Raw genomic sequence first — 17,354 nt, forward strand, 5'->3', positions numbered from 1 at the left:
TGGTATACCTCACAATGTTGTCCTCTTTTCCGGAAATTCTAAAAAAATGTTGTTCCAATCATCACTGGAAACATACAGAAATTAAAACTGGAATCTTTCATCAAATGGAAAGCACCCTGTGAGTTAATAAAAGTGCATCATTCTTACCCCACTGGTTGGTGATGGCTCGCTGTCAACATGTGCTGTTTCAAAATGGATTTGAAGACTCTCTGGAGACTCCATTGAGATCATACATACTGGACAGATGAAACCCTAATGAACACAAGAAAACACTTGACGTTTGAAGTTGTCCTTCAGTAACATATTTGGTGATTAAACAGACAACTCTATTGAAGCCTTACACTACTGCATTTCTTTAAATTCCAAGTGTTCACCAATCTACAGCATTGCCAGGGAATGTAAAGAAACTATTCCACTGTTCTTGACATAAAAATGGGTGTTGGTGACACAAACAATTAGAATGTCATAATAAGGATAATGAGTAGTCCAAATTTATGTCGTGATGGTAACACACAATAAATAGAAAATCGCTACTGAGTAGTAGAGATAACAAAATATCTAAGCAGTCCAGTTTTAAATAGAGGGTCTCTGAGTTCAATGCATTCGGCAAAAGCTTGGAATTAAAAAGAACTACCCGTAATTGAATTGTCTATAGGAAAACAGCCATACAGGAAGTAACTTTTGAAACCTTGGCATAACTCTTGCTTGAGTTCAAAAAGAGTTGCAGAAATAGCAGTGTGTAACAATCTTTCGTCGGAGAAAGTATCCATACCCGCCACAAGAGGGTTACTGGAAATTCCACTTGGGAGGGTGCCTCAAAAGCCACAATTTTTAAAGGAAAGTATGCAACAAAAGTGGATATTTTCTGGAACTACATATAACTGCATTTGTCACATAGCATCAAAAAAGTTCTACATCCAATTTGGTAAACCACTAATACAAGAGTTTAAGGTTACATCCTGCATTTTGAAAGAAGGGAAATAAAAACATCTGAAATCTTACTGGGGGGGGGGGGGGGGTTGCACCAGCCAAGAGACCGGGCAAGAGAGCACTCCAAACTATAGCTGGAAAACGTGATCGACGTGGAAAATAATTAAAGACATTTGCATATCAAACTGAAATTTCAAAATAATAGTATTCCTTCCGAGACTGCACACTCTCGCACGTTTTCTGGCATGATGTGACGCTAACTGAGCAACCTGTTCAGTTAGTAAGTTGATATATGAGGCGATAGTGTTTTGGCGCGCGCTTTACCAGTTTCAATCCACTAGCTACGATACAATCATGCAAGCAGTAATTAATAACTGTCTTTTGCTTCTCGTATAATATAAACTGCCTACTTACGGAGGTTTCCGTGACAGGTTGCGGCTGGTTTGTCTTTGTTAGGCTGTCCGGCTGTGGAACACGAACAACACAGTAAGCTTATAGTACGCTTGTTCACTTCTTGTCATTTACGAATGTCGTGACCTCAGCTGCTCACTTTCAAATATTATACCTGATCGTTGTCCTTTCGTTTATCACGCCAGCGCTTGAACATCTTGGATTTCCTTAATTATACGATAAATTTAAAACAAATTTCTTTACAATTTCTTTATAATTATCGTATAACCAACTCCAAAATTAATGGCCTTTTTGGAGAACGGGCCAGTCACCAAAACAAAGATGGCCGCCATTCATATGAAAAGCCGCTGACCAAGTATTTTGAAGGCGGTGTGTTTTCGGGGGGAGCCAACCCCTGAAGAGTGACACGAAACTTTCACATCTTTGTCCAGTTGTGATCGAATTTTCAACAGCAAGGGTAAAAGTTTCGTATCTTTTATCCTTTTGTGTGGCTCTTTAACTATTCCTCTACATATGGTATAAGTTGTATCGAGTTTTGTGAGGATTTTATGGCGAAACAATCGCCATAAATGGAGGTAAGTCAGTGTTACCCGTTGAGGCAAACGTACGGGTCTTTGAACATTCGGGATTTTCAGTTTTCGCCGTGTCTGAAGTTCCCGGACGTGGATTGCATCGAAGCTCGAAATTCGAAATTTTAATATTTTTGTTTTCGCTCACCGGAAGTAAACCAAGAACACATGGAAGTAGATGGGACTAATGGCCATGGCGAGTTAAATGAAGTCTCTTTACAGCGCGAATCACCGTGCACTGTAGACCCGAAGGCGCTGGATGAAAATGGCGGAGATCTTTCCTTCACGTCCACGTTTTCGCCAGATGGTCAAGTCGCGGCTCTTGCTGAATTGTGTAAGTTTAAGTCAGAGTTTACATTTTATTTTTTTCGCAATTTAAATCTTAATTTTGACAATTTAATAGGAGAAACGAAAACATATGGAGGAAAGGTGTACGCAAATATTTTATAGACCTTCATAGCAAATTATCGACACAAACCTCGTGACATTCCTTCGGGTTTCGCGAGGATCCCGCGAGACCATGATCGCGCGATTTAACACCAGCAGGTGAGCAGGGTTAGTCTACTCGTTTTGATATTTGGCGTTTTTTCTTTTTCTTTTCTTATAAGTATTAAAGAAAATCTTACATTGTAGCAGAGTGGTACGTACATTATAAGCGTACTTTAAAAAATTATGTAAAGAAAATATTGCAGAAAATTGCATGTAGCCTAAGTTATATATTAAGCTTAAGCTTGTCACATGGGCAGTTAAGCACGTACCAATAACGTGACTTAGTATGACTGAGAAAAATATTTTATTGTGATTGGCTGAGAAAGTAATAGAGTACTTTTTCCGCATTTACAGCACCTAATCTAAAGGCTTTGAGACAGGAGTATTCTCAAAAGTTATGCAAACCCTCAATGTCTCAGGTTTATATAACTGTCTGGAATTCTCCAAACTCTTCTTATGTTTAGATGAGGCTACATGTATGTAAACGTGGAGAAGTGCTTTATTGCTAAGTATAGAAAGGTGTACTCTTCAAATACCAGTCCTGACTTCATGCTTGAGTAATAAAAAATAATGTTATTTAACCAGGGAGCTTACATCACCCAAGGAGTTATCCAGTGAGGTCCTGCCAAAAAGAGAAAAATGTTTAATTTGAAATAGTTAAAAATATTTAAAATACAATGTGGTGATGTTCAATAAAATTATAGTATAAAAACGATTTAAAAAACTGCGCTCTTCGAAGCTTAAAAAGTAAAAGTGACCTCATGTCACATATTGATTTGTCAAGACTGTTCCATTCTGCTCTTCCTTGATATTAAAGGCACTGTTTTCCATTATTGCGTCTAACTTGCAGTAAGTAAAAATTGGATTTGTCATGAGTATTATAAGAATGGATGTCACTGATTTGTTTTGTATCAAACTTTAAAATCTATAATGCCATTTACATATTTACATAGCTCCCAAGTCTACCTACTTGAATCTACTCTATGGACATCAAGAATAAAAAATCTGTGCATTTGAATCATCTGCAATAAGAAAAAAATTTGAATGTCTAATATTCTGATTGCTTAATCATTAACAGCTGGAGTAAAACGAAAGCACACTGATCAAGCAGACGACCAAGTCAATAAGCATCTACATCTGGACCCCGAGACTTCAGATGGGTTTGCTGACTTGGCAACACTGGTCAATATGTCCTCTGCGGCATCCCTTGCTGTTTCTCAGGTACAAAAATTAGCCTTGTCTTGTTTTCAAGCAGCTGACATAGTTACCTTCAGTCAGACAGGTAATCAAGATTCCCTAGACAATTGTAGCACATGGGATAGAAACCCTTAAGAATAGGGTGGCAGCTAGGGGAACATAAGGAAGAAGAGGGAAGGGTATAACACACAAGTTCAAAAGATGTGGGACCGGGTGAAATAACGAAAAATCTCACAATATTGTGTGATATTTTGCGAAAGCAAAACTACAATGCAAGAAGTGGGAAGTTCAGACCCTCCCCCCCCCCTTTCCTCTTGTACTCAGGCTTTTAGCCAGATGGGTGTCCAGGCATCCTGTGGACAGCCACTTTCTGAAGAAAATTGTTTTGTTTTTCATATGTTACCTTATAAATTGCTCATTTGAGCAGGCCTTACATAACACATTTTGGATGGCCACTTTTCAAATTCTGGCTAAAAGCCTGTTTGTACTCCAAGGTTAGAATTCTTGTTCAGAATGAAATACATTGGAAATATCTAGATTTTTCAATTCTTGATTGTCCTCCTGATTATTTAAAGCAATTTTTAGCTCATGCTGTAAACCACTAGAGGACAATTTTACCCTTATTTCTTTAAAGTACCATTTTTTCAAATCACCTGCCGTTCACCACGGTGATTCTTATAATCAAGAATCTTCCATATTTAATACTTGCTAAAAGATCAGTAACATTATTAATATTATTTTACAGTTTTAAGCACCCCTGTCCCCCACCAGGTTTTAGACAAAATTCAACAGATTATACCTGACTGTAGAGGATATTACACAATTAGTGCATGAAGATACATTGTATGTGTTTTATTTTCAAGTGGTTAATACAATATTTTACAAACAAGCACAGTGAGTGGATAATACATTGTTTTTAATATGCACAAACAACCATGAAAAGCGGAAATGACATCATCAATATTGTCACTAGGCAGTGACGATATGGAAAATACACCACTTGGGTCCAGGATGTACAGTTTTGTTATGTATGAATTTTATGTGTGCTTGGTTTTCCAGAAAAAAAACACTTGTGTCTATTAAGTAAAAACAAAAGATCCTCTTATAAGTAACATAACATTGACTGATATGATGCCCATGGTTTATGTTCAGAGAAGTTCCTTTTTCCTGGTCCTTTGGCAAAGTATAGTGCTTGTAGAGTCTAGACTTTTATTTTATTATAGACTGACAGAAATATTCATTTGAACAATCCTTAGGACGTCACCTCCCAGACATTTAGCACCACAGCTATTGACAATGGTGGCCAGCTGACCTCTCTCTCAGCTCAAGAAGCAGCAAATGCAACTTTAAGTTTGTCAGCAGCTGTTGCAGCTCTAGCCGCCGGGCAACTTACTCAAGAGTCGTCAATCATTCCAGCAACCCAGCCTGTTATGGTTAACAACTCTGTTAATCAAGCATGGTTTACTACTAAGGAGGACAAAGACAACCTCCATGGTAAAGGTCAGTATCAAAATAGTTATTCTCATTACTTATTTTCATACATTTCATTAAGTCCTCTACATGAGAATTTGGGTGTGTTCCTTTGTGATCAGATATGGATAAACAATCAAAGATTACTTGGATTGTGGTCCATTTTGGGCAAGGATTCATTGGTTGCTCTGATGCACCAGGATCCAAGTGATCATGAATCAATGATCAAATAATATATAATTATTATATATTTCTGGTGGAGTGTTCAGCATGTGGATGAAACCCTAGTGTTTGACCACTCAAATGTAAGCAATTGAGCAGTACCTGCATGTGGCACTGTTTATTAATATGCTGTAGAAGGTGAATTCAGAAGATGATAGTATATTAAGTGTGTGACCATTCATCTGACAAATGAAAGCTACATTGAGCACGTATTACTTCAATCAATGATGTTGTTTATCATTGATAACTTTTATAAGGTGCTTTATCAGTGACAAATGTGTAAGTGTTTAAGTTAACCCTAGACAGTGTAAAATCTTTGTGCCAATAAGTGGAAATTTGACAAAATCCATCCTCCTTACAAGACAATAAATGTTTGAAAATAATCCTGATAAACTTTTAATTATTAGGTGTCAAGTGGAAACAAGGAATGTGGTCTAAGGAAGAAAATGACCAATTAAAAGAGAATATACTTGAATACTGCAAGGTATTCACGTTGTATTTTTGACTTGTATTTTTAACCCTGATCGTAAAATGGCATCAATTTTTTTTTTGTTTACATTAAGATGGGGAAAATATATTTTGGTATTTCATGGCAGATGTATGTAATTAAGTTTCTTGGCAACTGAGGCAACTCTCCGAGGGCTATTAATGAACATATTAAACTCTCATTTCAATGCATGTACATCAGAAAATTCTGGGTTTTTTCCTCTTGATTAATACACTTCTTTGTAGTCAGAGAGTAAATGTGTTAGTCTTAATAATATTATTTTTTTTTTTATATTTTGCTTTTCTACAGGCCAACAACATCCCTGATCCAAATATAATCATATTTGAAATGACCAAAGATGATCGTAAAGACTTCTACAGAACAATAGGTAAACAGATTGTCTTGTAGGATCTTTTCTAGGTTTTTTTTCCTTTCCTGTTGGTGTTAGCAACAGTTGTTGTGATGCCTAATCTTCTTTATCAATGGATGGTAATGGTTATTTTCTCACACTGCTTTCTAAAAGAGATAGAAAACATTTAATCCGTTTTTATCGGGTTGTGGAAACACTCATGAAAGGTTGAGAGAAAATACACACCTCAGCTGCTTTTGATTTCTTGTTCATCCAAACTTCCACTTATGTGTCTCTCTGATTGCCTGGTAATAAACGCAGGAAGCATCTCCTCTTTCTTAAATAAATATAGCACTCTCAAATAAAACTGTGGGAATGTAATTATGGAGGCCAGTTAAGATAATTATTATTTCGATATACAATGTACTGTACATATGTAAGGGTCACAGATTGCACCAAAGAAGTATTCAAACGCACTGTCTTTTACTTTTAGCCAAGGGAATAAGGCGTCCTCTGTTTGCCATCTACCGCCGAGTGCTTCGCATGTATGACAGACGGAATTATGTGGGAAAGTACTCTGCAGAAGAAGTGGAACAGTTAAAATCCTTGAAAGAGAAACATGGAAATGACTGGGCCACAATTGGTGCTGCTATGGGGAGGAGTGCTTCATCTGTGAAGGACAGATTCAGACTTATGCGGGATCACTGCCATTCAGGTTTGAATCATGATAGATACATGTAGATGCACAATGTAGATCTACAAGTACACAGCATTACTTATTATTGTGATCATGTTACGTCAGAGGAACCCAAGAATCCGCTCTGGGAAATGATTCTTCGGTTCCTTTGATGCACCATGATCTGATTGATCTTAGATTCTGTTGTAGTAAAAGAAACACATAATCTGTTTTTTGATTTCAGAAACCAATCTTTGATTTTCCCAAAGAATTGCACCCTATGTTCGTAAACAAAACTCTTTAAAGTCAGCACCACACTAAGATGGACAGTTAGACTTGATCCTGAGGATAAATTCTGCAGAGAGACACTTTATTTATACAAGACACATCTCTGTCTATAAATTTTCTGAAGGGCCATGATCGAGGGTACATGTAGTAAGGCTTGAACTTAGTTTCACAAAGTACAGACTTGATGTTACCTAAGACTGCACACACAATATTATATAAAATTCCCCAGCAGCTTTTTAGAAACATAAACTCTTTTACATTGAAGGCAAGTGGACTGCAGAGGAGGAGCAGAGACTGTCCGGTGCAGTACATGAACTTAGCAGTGCAGCTTCTGGGGATTTCATCACAGCAGGAATATCCTGGGCAGCTGTGGCCCAGAGGGTCGGCACACGATCAGAGAAACAGTGCCGTTCAAAATGGTGAGATTTGTCTGCTCAAGCCTGTTGTATGAGGAATAATCAGACATAATTTCATGAGGTTATAGTTGGTTTATTTTGTGTTGAATGTGTTACATATGGCAGGTTGAATTATTTAAATTGGAAGGAAAAAGGCGGGCAGGAATGGACAAAGCAGGATGAAATTCAGCTTATTACCAGGTAATAGTTAGGTACAATGTTCCAGTAAATGTACACCACTTACAATATTGCCTTTGAAGGGGTTACATTTCACTTTTATTCAGACACATGGCAACATGTGGATAAGTGTGACGCACAGTGGCCAGTTGTTTGGGTTTAGCTGGAATGTGCAACACACAGCAGTGTTCCAGTTGGAGAAGTCTTTCAGCATTATGACAAAGTTTTAAAATACATGCAGGAGGCTTTACTGTTGGAGGAGGTGGCTGATAACTATTTGTTCCTAAAGAAATATCAGACTTGTAAATAGCTCAGTAGAGAAGCTGGCTGAGATCATGATGAAATACATGGTGATTTGCTGGCAGCAGTCAGCTACTTTTCACGTTCTAGTCAGGGTCATTATGTTTTGTTTTTGAGCAAGACTCTTTGTTCTCAAGGTGGCCCTCTACGTCAAGGCATCTAAATGGTTACTAACAACCATTTTAACCAAATTTTAAGAGGTAACATGGGATGGACTTGCATCCCGTCTAGGAAAAGGAGCTGCAATTATTTAGATCTGCCCCATCTAATACTCACATGGGAGAGACTAAAACCTATTGCTGTTAATTGTACTCATTATCACAGGATCCACAACATGAATCTTCAAGATGAAAATGAATTAGATTGGCAAGTTATGGCCAGCAACTGGTCCAGGTCGGTTTACTTGCATTGCTTTTTGCTAACTCCATTAGTGGCCTAGAGTCAGAAAAATCTCCATTTTGCTCAGATGAAGGACTGATACTTAAAACAGATTTCCCTATTCGCTATCAATGGTGATTTATTTTTTGTCACTTAGATTAGGTAATCAGCTTAACACTCCCTTCCCTTTTAAGTGTTCCACTTGCCTGCAACCACACATACAAAACAGTTTATTTTGAAGCTAAGATTTTTTCGTTGAACTTTGTGTTGTTTTAATGTATCCAAGATCCTGCCTCTCACCCATTTAGCGTTCTCATTTTGTGGCTTCTATCTTTCATGTCCTTCCTTTTTAGTGTTCGGTCTCCTCAGTGGCTTAGAAGTAAGTGGTGGGCATTGAAAAAACATGTGCCTGAAAGTGACGCAATAACATTTCAAGGTATGTTTTCCCTCCTCCCCTTAAGCCCATGGCTGGTGCTAAATGAATACTTTTTGGTTGCACTTTCACAGTGGAGTGGAAGGTCCCTGTTAATGCAGCCAGTCAACATGCCACAAAAGCTGGCTGTATTTAAAGGTTGGCCTTATTAAAGGAGGCTCGGTGGCCTCGTGATTAGTGCATTCACGTCCGGATTGAGTGGTCCAGGTTCGAGCCCTGGCCAGTGACATTGTGTTGTATTTTTGGGCAGCAGACTTTACTCTCACCGTACCCCTCTCTACCCAGGTGGATAAATGGGTACCAGTGAACTAGTGCTAGGGTGGAGTAAAAATGCTCCTAATCGCTTCATGCTACTGAAACCGGAGATAATCGCCGGTCTGATGGGCTACTTGGCTCATATGCAGACTTAGCCAATAGTGAGGTGACCATATGAACAGGGTGGCAGTGAGGCAGGGTTTTTCTGCATCTGCCGTTTGACCCTGTCTCTATACATTTTAATCCACAGGGACAGTTTCTTATCTATACCACACTTACATCGCCACACTACAGAACAAAATTGAGAGACAGGAAGCTCGTTTTAAGGGGAACCACATTCCTCGAGTGTCCATGGTGCCTGGTGCAAGATCAACTCACGTAAATCCTATCTCAACTGGAACAATCACTAATACTGGAATTTCTCATACAATAACAGGTACTTGCTCTTACTAAGTTATATTGTGGTTCTAGCGTGATTCTTTATGTTTACGCTGTAATCCTACCATTATGAACATTTGGCTGTAACAAGAGAGGATAAAGGATGGATTTGCGCTACATGAAAAGTTTACTCTAACTTTTTTTCAGTTCGTCGTTAGTGATCCGCGTTAATCTTCTCCATCCGCAACCATCTTTGTTCCTTTGTGGTTTATTACTATCTCTTTGGTGGTTTTCTGTCCTAGTAAACTATTATTTTCAGGTTTCCTCCAATTTAAAGGTAATTTTTCACGTGGCCAAAATAACTCGAAATACCGCGACTTTGCTCCTTTATGGTAATCCCTCTCGCGATATATTTAGATCACTCCCGTCCTCAGAAATCCTAGGAGGGTCTAAAAATAGCCAGTCACAGGACGTGAAAGTTCCTCACGTGGACTTTACGCGCATTTTTATCCTCCACGAAGTAATCCACGCAACGCACATGGTAATCGGATTATCCGCGGGAGGACTGGATACCATATCTAAGCCTAAGTTTGAGAGGGATCCCCTCGAAAATAAGGCCGACTAATTCTCTTAGGCCCCCTCCACAATACGCTGGAGGAACTTGAAAACGCAGCTTTTTTTTTACGGTTAGGCCTTCCGTCCACATTAATCCGTCACGATAACTGAGCTTTTTGAAAACGCTCTTCAAACCGGAGGAATTTGAAAACGCCGGCTTTTCGTTTTAGTGTTGACGGAAAACATTTTGAAAAAGGAGCTTTTCGATAGTAATGTGATTTCCTGCCCGAGTTCTTATCAAACGCAAATCCAAAATGACCAGTGATTGTTGCGTTTTTTTATATATTTTTCTGGCGTAGTGTGGACGGAAAACATGTAATGCGTTTCAGAGTCAAACTTCCGCTTTCGAATTCCTCCGGCGCAGTGTCTGCATACGGGAACTTGTCCTTCATCCTTTATTGGTTAGACTGACTTTACCATCTGTTGCAGGTCATTTCTGTCAACATATTGATGTGGGAGAGGTTAAGTGCGTGCGTCGGTCAGTTCTTGCTCGCCAAAACTTCTTTTATATGGCTGTACGAACTCTTGACTAAGTGGCTGTGCTCTGTTTTTCATTGCTATTTTTTCACATTGCACGTATTTATTTCTATTGTAAAATTTTTCTGGGCACGAAATAAAGATTGTTGTTGTTGTTGTTGTTGTTGACATAATATCAATTCACATATTTTTATTGCAGTCAGTAGCGATGGGACAGTAACAAGAGAAGATGACACATCTTCCCTCGCCACCAATCACAGTAGATTTGAGGTGGTACAGGTCAATGCGCTGACACCACAGGATATGTTTCATAACCCCTCAACTGTCCAAGGGACACCATCGTATATCATTCAGGCACCTGCTGGACAGACATATATTATACAACAACCGGCGAGCAGTTTAGTGAGACAGACACACACTGGAGAGCTAACGACAGGATCTGAGGGTATAGACAGTAACCAACACGACCAGGTAATCATTAAAGCCTAGCCAAACATACTCGCAAGTACCCATGTAGTCGCTAGAAGCCGCAAGTTGAACTTGAGTAGAAACTTGCGTTGGGTACCCAAATGGACTTTCACGTTTCCTCGTAAGTACACGCAAATCGCCAGAAAAAACACATTTCAAGACTGCATATCCTGTATTTCATTGGTTAATAGGTTGCTACAACAATAAATGGACGTCACTCAACTTGCGTTGACTTGGGTTGGGTGGCCAATCGGTGAAAAACTTGCGTCGACTTGCGTGCCAATATGATCTCGACCAAAGTGATCGCAAGTCAACGCAAGTCGCGCCAGGCCTGGCTGGCCAAACGGACTCGCTAGTAGACTTGCGTTTACTTGCGAGTCCGTTTGTCCTGGGCTTGAGCTTTAATTACAAGAAGGCATTTCTCCTCACTGGCTCGATTTATTCCGCGCTCAGCTCTTATCTGCGCACAGAAAATTTGATTTCTTCCTTGACGATTACAAGAAAGAACTGGAGAAAACAGAAATCTCAATATAGACTTCAGTCCTGGGAGAGAGTCTCTCCCATACCCAACTCGTCCCCACTGACCGAGAGCCTGGAACAGGCTAGTAGTTTCATCTTACGATGTTCTTTTCACCTTTACAGGAGGTAGTAACTGTACTGCAGGCGCATCACGCTGTTCAAACTCTTCCAGAGGTTGGACCTGAGTTTACACAAGCCATTGTACAAACCGACATCTCTGGACCAATTACCGCGTCAGAACTAACTAATGCAGGCCTTGCACATGCAAAATTTGCAAAACCTGATGCAGATTTGCAAGCGCGTGTGGTGGTGCCACAGGACGATACCAACCCGGGCACAGTAGACCATACCGGCCTGGAAGCGGTGGGTGTCCAAACTGTGGACAGCACTGAAATTGACAGCCATAGCGGTCTACCTGCTTCCTTGACGCAAGGTGACCTTCAGGTGGAGTCTGACGTTAAAGACGAGGAGACGATGAAACAAACAGGCGAGCTGCATCTTGCTGTCTCTCACATAGGCCATTCGAAGACTGAGTTCACGCCTTCCCAGCAAACGGGAAGAAGTGGAGAGAACAATGTGACCTCCGTAAGTGTGGCCTATACTAGTCCCCCATTCCAGGGTGAGTGTTGCCCATCTTATTTTTATTGTGTCTTTTATTGAAGTATAAGTGGGGGTTATTAAATGTACAAACGTTCTTGTTTATAGTGTCTCCTAGTATAAATCTACTAGCCTTCTATCACGAATGCCGTTCTCTGATTGGCTACGCTACTCACCATTTAATCTGTGATAGATATTGAGAAGCGTAGCAATGAGCCCTTGTTAACAAAATGACGGCCGCATCCTGGCGTTTTCAAAGTGTCTGTGAAGAGGATTTAGATAAAGGTTTGAACGACTAGTAGATTTATACTAAAAAAATTAGATTATTCGCTCTCGAGCTCATAATCTAATTGTTTTTTAGACGTTCGTGAAACTTGTAGGAGGGAGAAAATCGCCCTGTGTACAGTAAACTGAAAACGAGTAATGAATAATGAAATTTAGAAGAGCAGTGCCGAAATAATAGCAACGATAGTAATGGAAATGTGAATATAAAACGTTTCCAGTCAAAAAGGTATTTATTATGTTGAAATCTTGCATCGATTAATGAGGTTCAACTGCTAGCATGGTTTGTTAGACTATCCAAAATTATGGAATGGAACGTTGTGCTGGTAAAGGAGTTCCCAAATGAGTTACTACTATAGATGTTATTATGTCAGACAGACAGACCGACCGACCGACAGACAGACAGGGAGTAGGCAGGGACCCTCCTTTTCTCTCCCAGACCCCGCTCGTCGCCCGCCCGCTTTTTCGATCGTCCCCACTGACCGAGAGCATATAACATGCTACAGGCAGGCAGACATACGGACAGGCATACAGACAGGCAGGTGGACAGGCAGACATAGGAAGCAGGTCGAAAAATCATAGTTGAAAACTTTCCTTTTGTGTGTTTGACTCTCAGGTCCTGCGGCAATCGCTCAGACGCTGGATGGAACACATCTCCCTGAAAGACCAGTTGTACACATGCATCAAGTTGGCCCGGGAACCAGAGATGTCGTTGTCAGTCCAGATCCCCTGGGGGAGGTCCACGTGACAGTGATGTCAAACATAGACACAAGTCTTGCAGCTACACTTTCCCCGTCTTCTACAATTGCACTTTCACAGCATGCATTGAGCCGCAGTAACAACGCTAGCGACCTATCTGTGACTGCCATGGTGCCCCAAGTCACGCTACCGGACGAAATCCTTCAACCACAAGCAGAAGAACCTTCGGTGTTGTCCCCCGCTGAATCAACTAGTGTCTTGATGGTCTCTGAGAACCCCATGTCGGTCACATCGACACTCCCATCACAAATCCTTCAATCACAGACTGACGAGAACCCAACCCTGTCGGACCCCACCTCCACATCAAACGGTACAGTATCCAGTGGGTTAGTTGTGAATGCTGCCCTTGGGAATGTTGTTACTGTCCCGGGTGGACTGGACCACCCTGGCGACATCATAGACGCCAGTGACGTATTGCTTCATATCGGGGGTATTTCAATACCTATTTCAAATCCTTCTGTTACCTCAGACAAGCAAGACTGTCCAACAGAAACGTGAAATTACATTTTAGAGATGGACTATTCCGTAAGGAAACTTGATGCAAGTAGTTTCTCAAGTCCAAGAGGGAGGGAAAGCACGCGAGCGAGCGAGCGAGCGTGAGCGCGTGCGAAAATCACCTGGCAGGTCTTCGCCGCGTGTTCAGGTTTCTTCGCGCGAGGTGATTTTCCCGCGCGCTCGTATGCTCGCTCACCCTACTAAAACTGAGATACACGAGGACTACTCGCAGCCTAGGAAACTTCTTTCGATTAAGTTCCTTCGGTTGCTAGTAAAAGAGATGAGGTACTTTCCTTGTTAGATGTCAGGCTTAACAAGACAATGACTCTAAGTGGAACAGTCTGCCAAGTTTTATAGAGGATTCCAAATTATAAAATTAAAAATGTCGAATTTTCGGTGGCCGACAAATTTTAGTGAATTGGTCAAATTGACCGCGTTTTTGCTCGGACTCCTCTTATAGAAGAACTAGTCTGGTTATTTATTAGCTATTAGCTTCAAAATGAAATGTTTTTGTTACAATATTCAATCGAAGACTAACTTACTGTGTTTGGCAGATCTCCATTGAAACAGTCGCTATCAGCCGGAGTTACGTCATGCGGAGATTCAGGAAAATCAACAAGAGGTATTCTCCTGTACCTCTTTTTGATTTTCTCCTTTTTAGTCACGTAATCATGGGGAAGATTGCGTGACGGACGTAACACCATTGCACAAGAGTTGTCGCGACAGTGACTTACCATTTTATGAAAAAAAAAAAGAACAATTGTCACTCTTTTGCTTTCTAAAAGCTACTTTATATTGTGAGACATGAATAAATTGACGTTTTGGTGGCAGAAACTGTTTTTTTTTTTTGTTTTTTTTTTTAACACGAGAGAATGTTTTCTATCGTGTATGATTTGCAGGCGCATCTTTTTTTTTTATCTGGTGACACCATCGTTCCTGCTGAAAAACAAAATCATGCAAGGGGAGCCATGGGAAAGAATATCGAGCAAGTTAGAAACGCCAGTATCACTCCCTCGTGACCAACGTATCGTTCCATTTCTAGGGTCATCAAGGTAGATAACACCGAAGTAGCCTAAAGCGAGCGAAGTAAACGAAACTGCGAGATCAAGAACCTCCTTTTTTGCTCACTCCCTCTCCACGTTTCCCATTGTTTTGCTCACCCCAGGCGCGCTTGTTTGCTCACTTACTTGCACGATCTCCCCGACTGGAAAATGGAAAGGAAACGTTTGCTACGCAGGCTACACCGAAAGAAAAACTCGGCAGGATATATGACAGCCGTGCAAGTGCAATGCTACTATAGCCCATATTTGCCGTAATCTATTGGATGCACGCCGATTGAATCAATCCATAATAAGGCTAGGCCTGTCCCGATTGTGCTAGGCAACTTTTGAGCAAAAAAGGTGTCGAGTATAACGGGTAACTAGCAACACCGAGCAAGGTTTGCCTTTGAGCAACATTTAATGAAAAATGTAGGTTTTGAGCACATATCAAGCACGAAAGAATAAAACGATTTCATACTGAAAACTTTAATTTGTGCGAATTTCTTGAATGTTTATCAACTTTGTGAAGTTTGAACGCACAACCTGTCACTTGACAACGTTCGGCAAGACGTCAAATGAACCATGTGTTTTGTTCCGTTAGACTAAGAGTGTCATTAAATTTCGCCCATATTTACGTTCAAGCTATTTTTCTTGACCGATGATAGCAATTTTTGTGAAGAACGAAAATTAACGCTTTTAATTAATGTTTATATAAAGATATCAAGAAATTTTAGGTAGCAACTTTTTGGGTTTTTGGCAATTTTTTAGCAACTTTTTGGCATTCTCGTGCAGTGAGCAACTTTCTAGCATTTTACGAGCAAAATCGGGACAGGCCTACATAAGACATGACAGGCAAATACACTCCATGGCAAATAAAATCATCATGTATAATCCATCAAATATTTTCGTTCGCGTGTGATTGATCTAAACGCGTCACGTAACCGAATATGCCCCAGCTAGAACTGGGGAATATCCGAGTGATATTCCCCAATTTTCAAAACTGCACGTGTTGGGAAAAAATTTGAAGGATAATAAACACAATAGCCTCCATTTGGCGCGAAAATATGCTCCGATATTTGTCCTCGGACATTTTCTGTTCTTCAAAGCTTACAGTTTTCCTCGAGCTACGCTCTCGGAAAACTGTTCGCTTCTCGGAACAAATAATGTTCGCGTTCGCGGACAAATATCCGAGGGTATTTTCGCGCCAAATGGAGGCTATCGTTTATTTAACCGGGGACTACCACACCTGTAGGCTCGATTATCAGCCGCTGTTCGTTAAAGGAGCCCTCTCTCTGATCCTTCCTTGAACTTCTTCTAGGAAACACTTCTAGCCTATCCCACTTGGCCCCCCGTTTCGTATAGCCTTGAGTAGCTGGGCGATTTTCGCACGAGATTGCCTTGTTTCAGCGGCTCTAACGAAAGAGGCCAAGCTGTCTGGAGAATAGTAAGCAGTCTTATCATATGGTTAGCTCCGTGAGCGGGCAAGATGAATCAAATCCTGCGCTGTGATTCGCTACCCGAGCGGGCAAGATGGAGCTATCTTGCCCGCTCGGGACTACCCACCGTATCCCGCAAGAAAAATTTCCCCAAAAGCCATGTAATAAATCGTTTATTGACCAAGCTTGTTCGGTCAAGATGGCTGGATATTGGCGTCGTTCTTTTTTTGCGAGTTTATGGATCTCGACTCCGTCTCGGTCCATAAACTCGCAAAAAAAGAACTTGGCCAATATCCAGCCATCTTGACCTCACACTTGGTCAATAACCCATATATGTTAGTACTTTGCCGCTCGCAAAAATTTTCTGCCGCCGAAACAAATCCAACCGCGCGCAAAATCCCCCCGGCTATGCGCTCCGTTTTTCTCCTCTCTTTACTTCCTGCTCACCTCTTTACCCCTTACCCCAGGCAGAGGCCCTTCACCCAAGCTACAACTTGCCAAAAAATACCACTCTGTACGGGAAATTGGAAGGAGGATCAGAGGGGAAACTAGATTTGCTTTACTGATCATCTGAAATTCTCCCTCTTCTATCCTGAGATAAGCAGCTAGTTCATTCCGACGTAAAACAAACAGACGGGCCTTCGCAACCGTCATTTTCGCCGTCACGAAAAGCTTCCCCTAACAGAAAAATTTAAAACTTGTCTCTTTTCCCGGCCCCACAAATTTTCCTCAGCCCACCGCCATTAGCTGCCATTCATCCCGGCCCAGCTACGCCTCTTACGCAGATTACAAGGATTTTTTTTAAACTAGCCTTAGAGCAGCCAGGTTGAGCGGTCACGCGTTTACTACTCGCTTTCAGTGCGCGTGATCTCATATCATTATTTCCGCAGGGTCTCTCAAAAGAAGTCTGGTACGAGTCAGCTGATGTGGTGGTAGGCATGCTCCCGCGTCCTGCCCGCGTATCGGAACTGGACAATGGAACAATGAACTTTTCAAAGATGAACGTACATGACATTTGACAAAGTCCAATAGTCTTTTTCCCGACGCAGGCATGAGAATAGTCCAGTGTTGATTAGTAGATATTTTATGTCCGATGTTGAAGACAAAGAAGGATGCCGAGTTAAAAGCACCGGGGGGATGACTCTTATGTGAATGCTCGCAGGAAAATGTAATGAGACCACCACTCTGGGCGTGACTCGAGCTTTATTTAACCCAGGGTGAAAGATACCACTTAAAAGTGGACGTGGTAGCGTTTTTTAATT

General features: G+C 41.0%; 2 protein-coding genes across 4 annotated transcripts in view; one reads left to right on the forward strand and one right to left on the reverse strand.

Annotated features, from left to right (window-relative positions):
• LOC145460181 (uncharacterized) overlaps window positions 1–1,622 on the reverse strand; it is a 38,601-nt gene extending 36,979 nt beyond the window's left edge. Inside the window, exons 1-3 of one of the 2 annotated variants that reach the window (XM_081444920.1) lie at window positions 1,496–1,622; window positions 1,345–1,395; window positions 148–252 (exon numbers count right to left, since the gene is read on the reverse strand). In XM_081444920.1, coding sequence (XP_081301046.1) covers window positions 148–252; window positions 1,345–1,395; window positions 1,496–1,537 — 198 coding nt within the window. In that variant the 5' untranslated portion in view covers window positions 1,538–1,622. The remainder of the gene's footprint in view (window positions 1–147; window positions 253–1,344; window positions 1,396–1,495) is intronic. The other variant, XM_081444921.1, reaches the window with a different exon arrangement.
• Window positions 1,623–1,757: 135 nt separating this feature from the next.
• Window positions 1,758–14,438, forward strand: LOC145460184 (cyclin-D-binding Myb-like transcription factor 1). Of its 2 annotated transcripts, XM_081444924.1 has the most exons (15): window positions 1,758–1,916; window positions 2,065–2,244; window positions 3,478–3,620; window positions 4,853–5,096; window positions 5,696–5,772; window positions 6,085–6,163; window positions 6,618–6,839; window positions 7,354–7,507; window positions 7,610–7,684; window positions 8,285–8,353; window positions 8,692–8,774; window positions 9,277–9,462; window positions 10,696–10,967; window positions 11,607–12,102; window positions 12,979–14,438. In XM_081444924.1, the coding sequence occupies exons 2-15, from the start codon at window positions 2,079–2,081 to the stop codon at window positions 13,617–13,619; spliced, it is 2,907 nt and encodes a 968-aa protein (XP_081301050.1). In that variant the 5' UTR covers window positions 1,758–1,916; window positions 2,065–2,078; the 3' UTR covers window positions 13,620–14,438. The 2 variants fall into 2 exon arrangements, with proteins under 2 accessions (XP_081301050.1, XP_081301051.1); XM_081444925.1 differs by lacking the exon at window positions 1,758–1,916 and having other exon boundaries at window positions 1,993–2,244.
• Window positions 14,439–17,354: the final 2,916 nt, after the last annotated feature.

Source organism: Orbicella franksi, chromosome 11, assembly GCF_964199315.1.
Source record: "Orbicella franksi chromosome 11, jaOrbFran1.1, whole genome shotgun sequence".
NCBI classification, from domain to species: domain Eukaryota; kingdom Metazoa; phylum Cnidaria; class Anthozoa; order Scleractinia; family Merulinidae; genus Orbicella; species Orbicella franksi.

What these genes read in the sequence shown, in the direction of transcription:
- LOC145460184 (XM_081444924.1), top strand. Translation starts at nt 2,079, where the DNA reads ATGGAAGTAGATGGGACTAATGGCCATGGCGAGTTAAATGAAGTCTCT. An exon ending in AGACTTCTACAGAACAATAG is followed by an intron (nt 6,164 to 6,617) that starts GTAAACAGATTG and finishes TTTTACTTTTAG; the next exon opens with CCAAGGGAATAAGGCGTCCT. An exon ending in GAAATTCAGCTTATTACCAG is followed by an intron (nt 7,685 to 8,284) that starts GTAATAGTTAGG and finishes TCATTATCACAG; the next exon opens with GATCCACAACATGAATCTTC.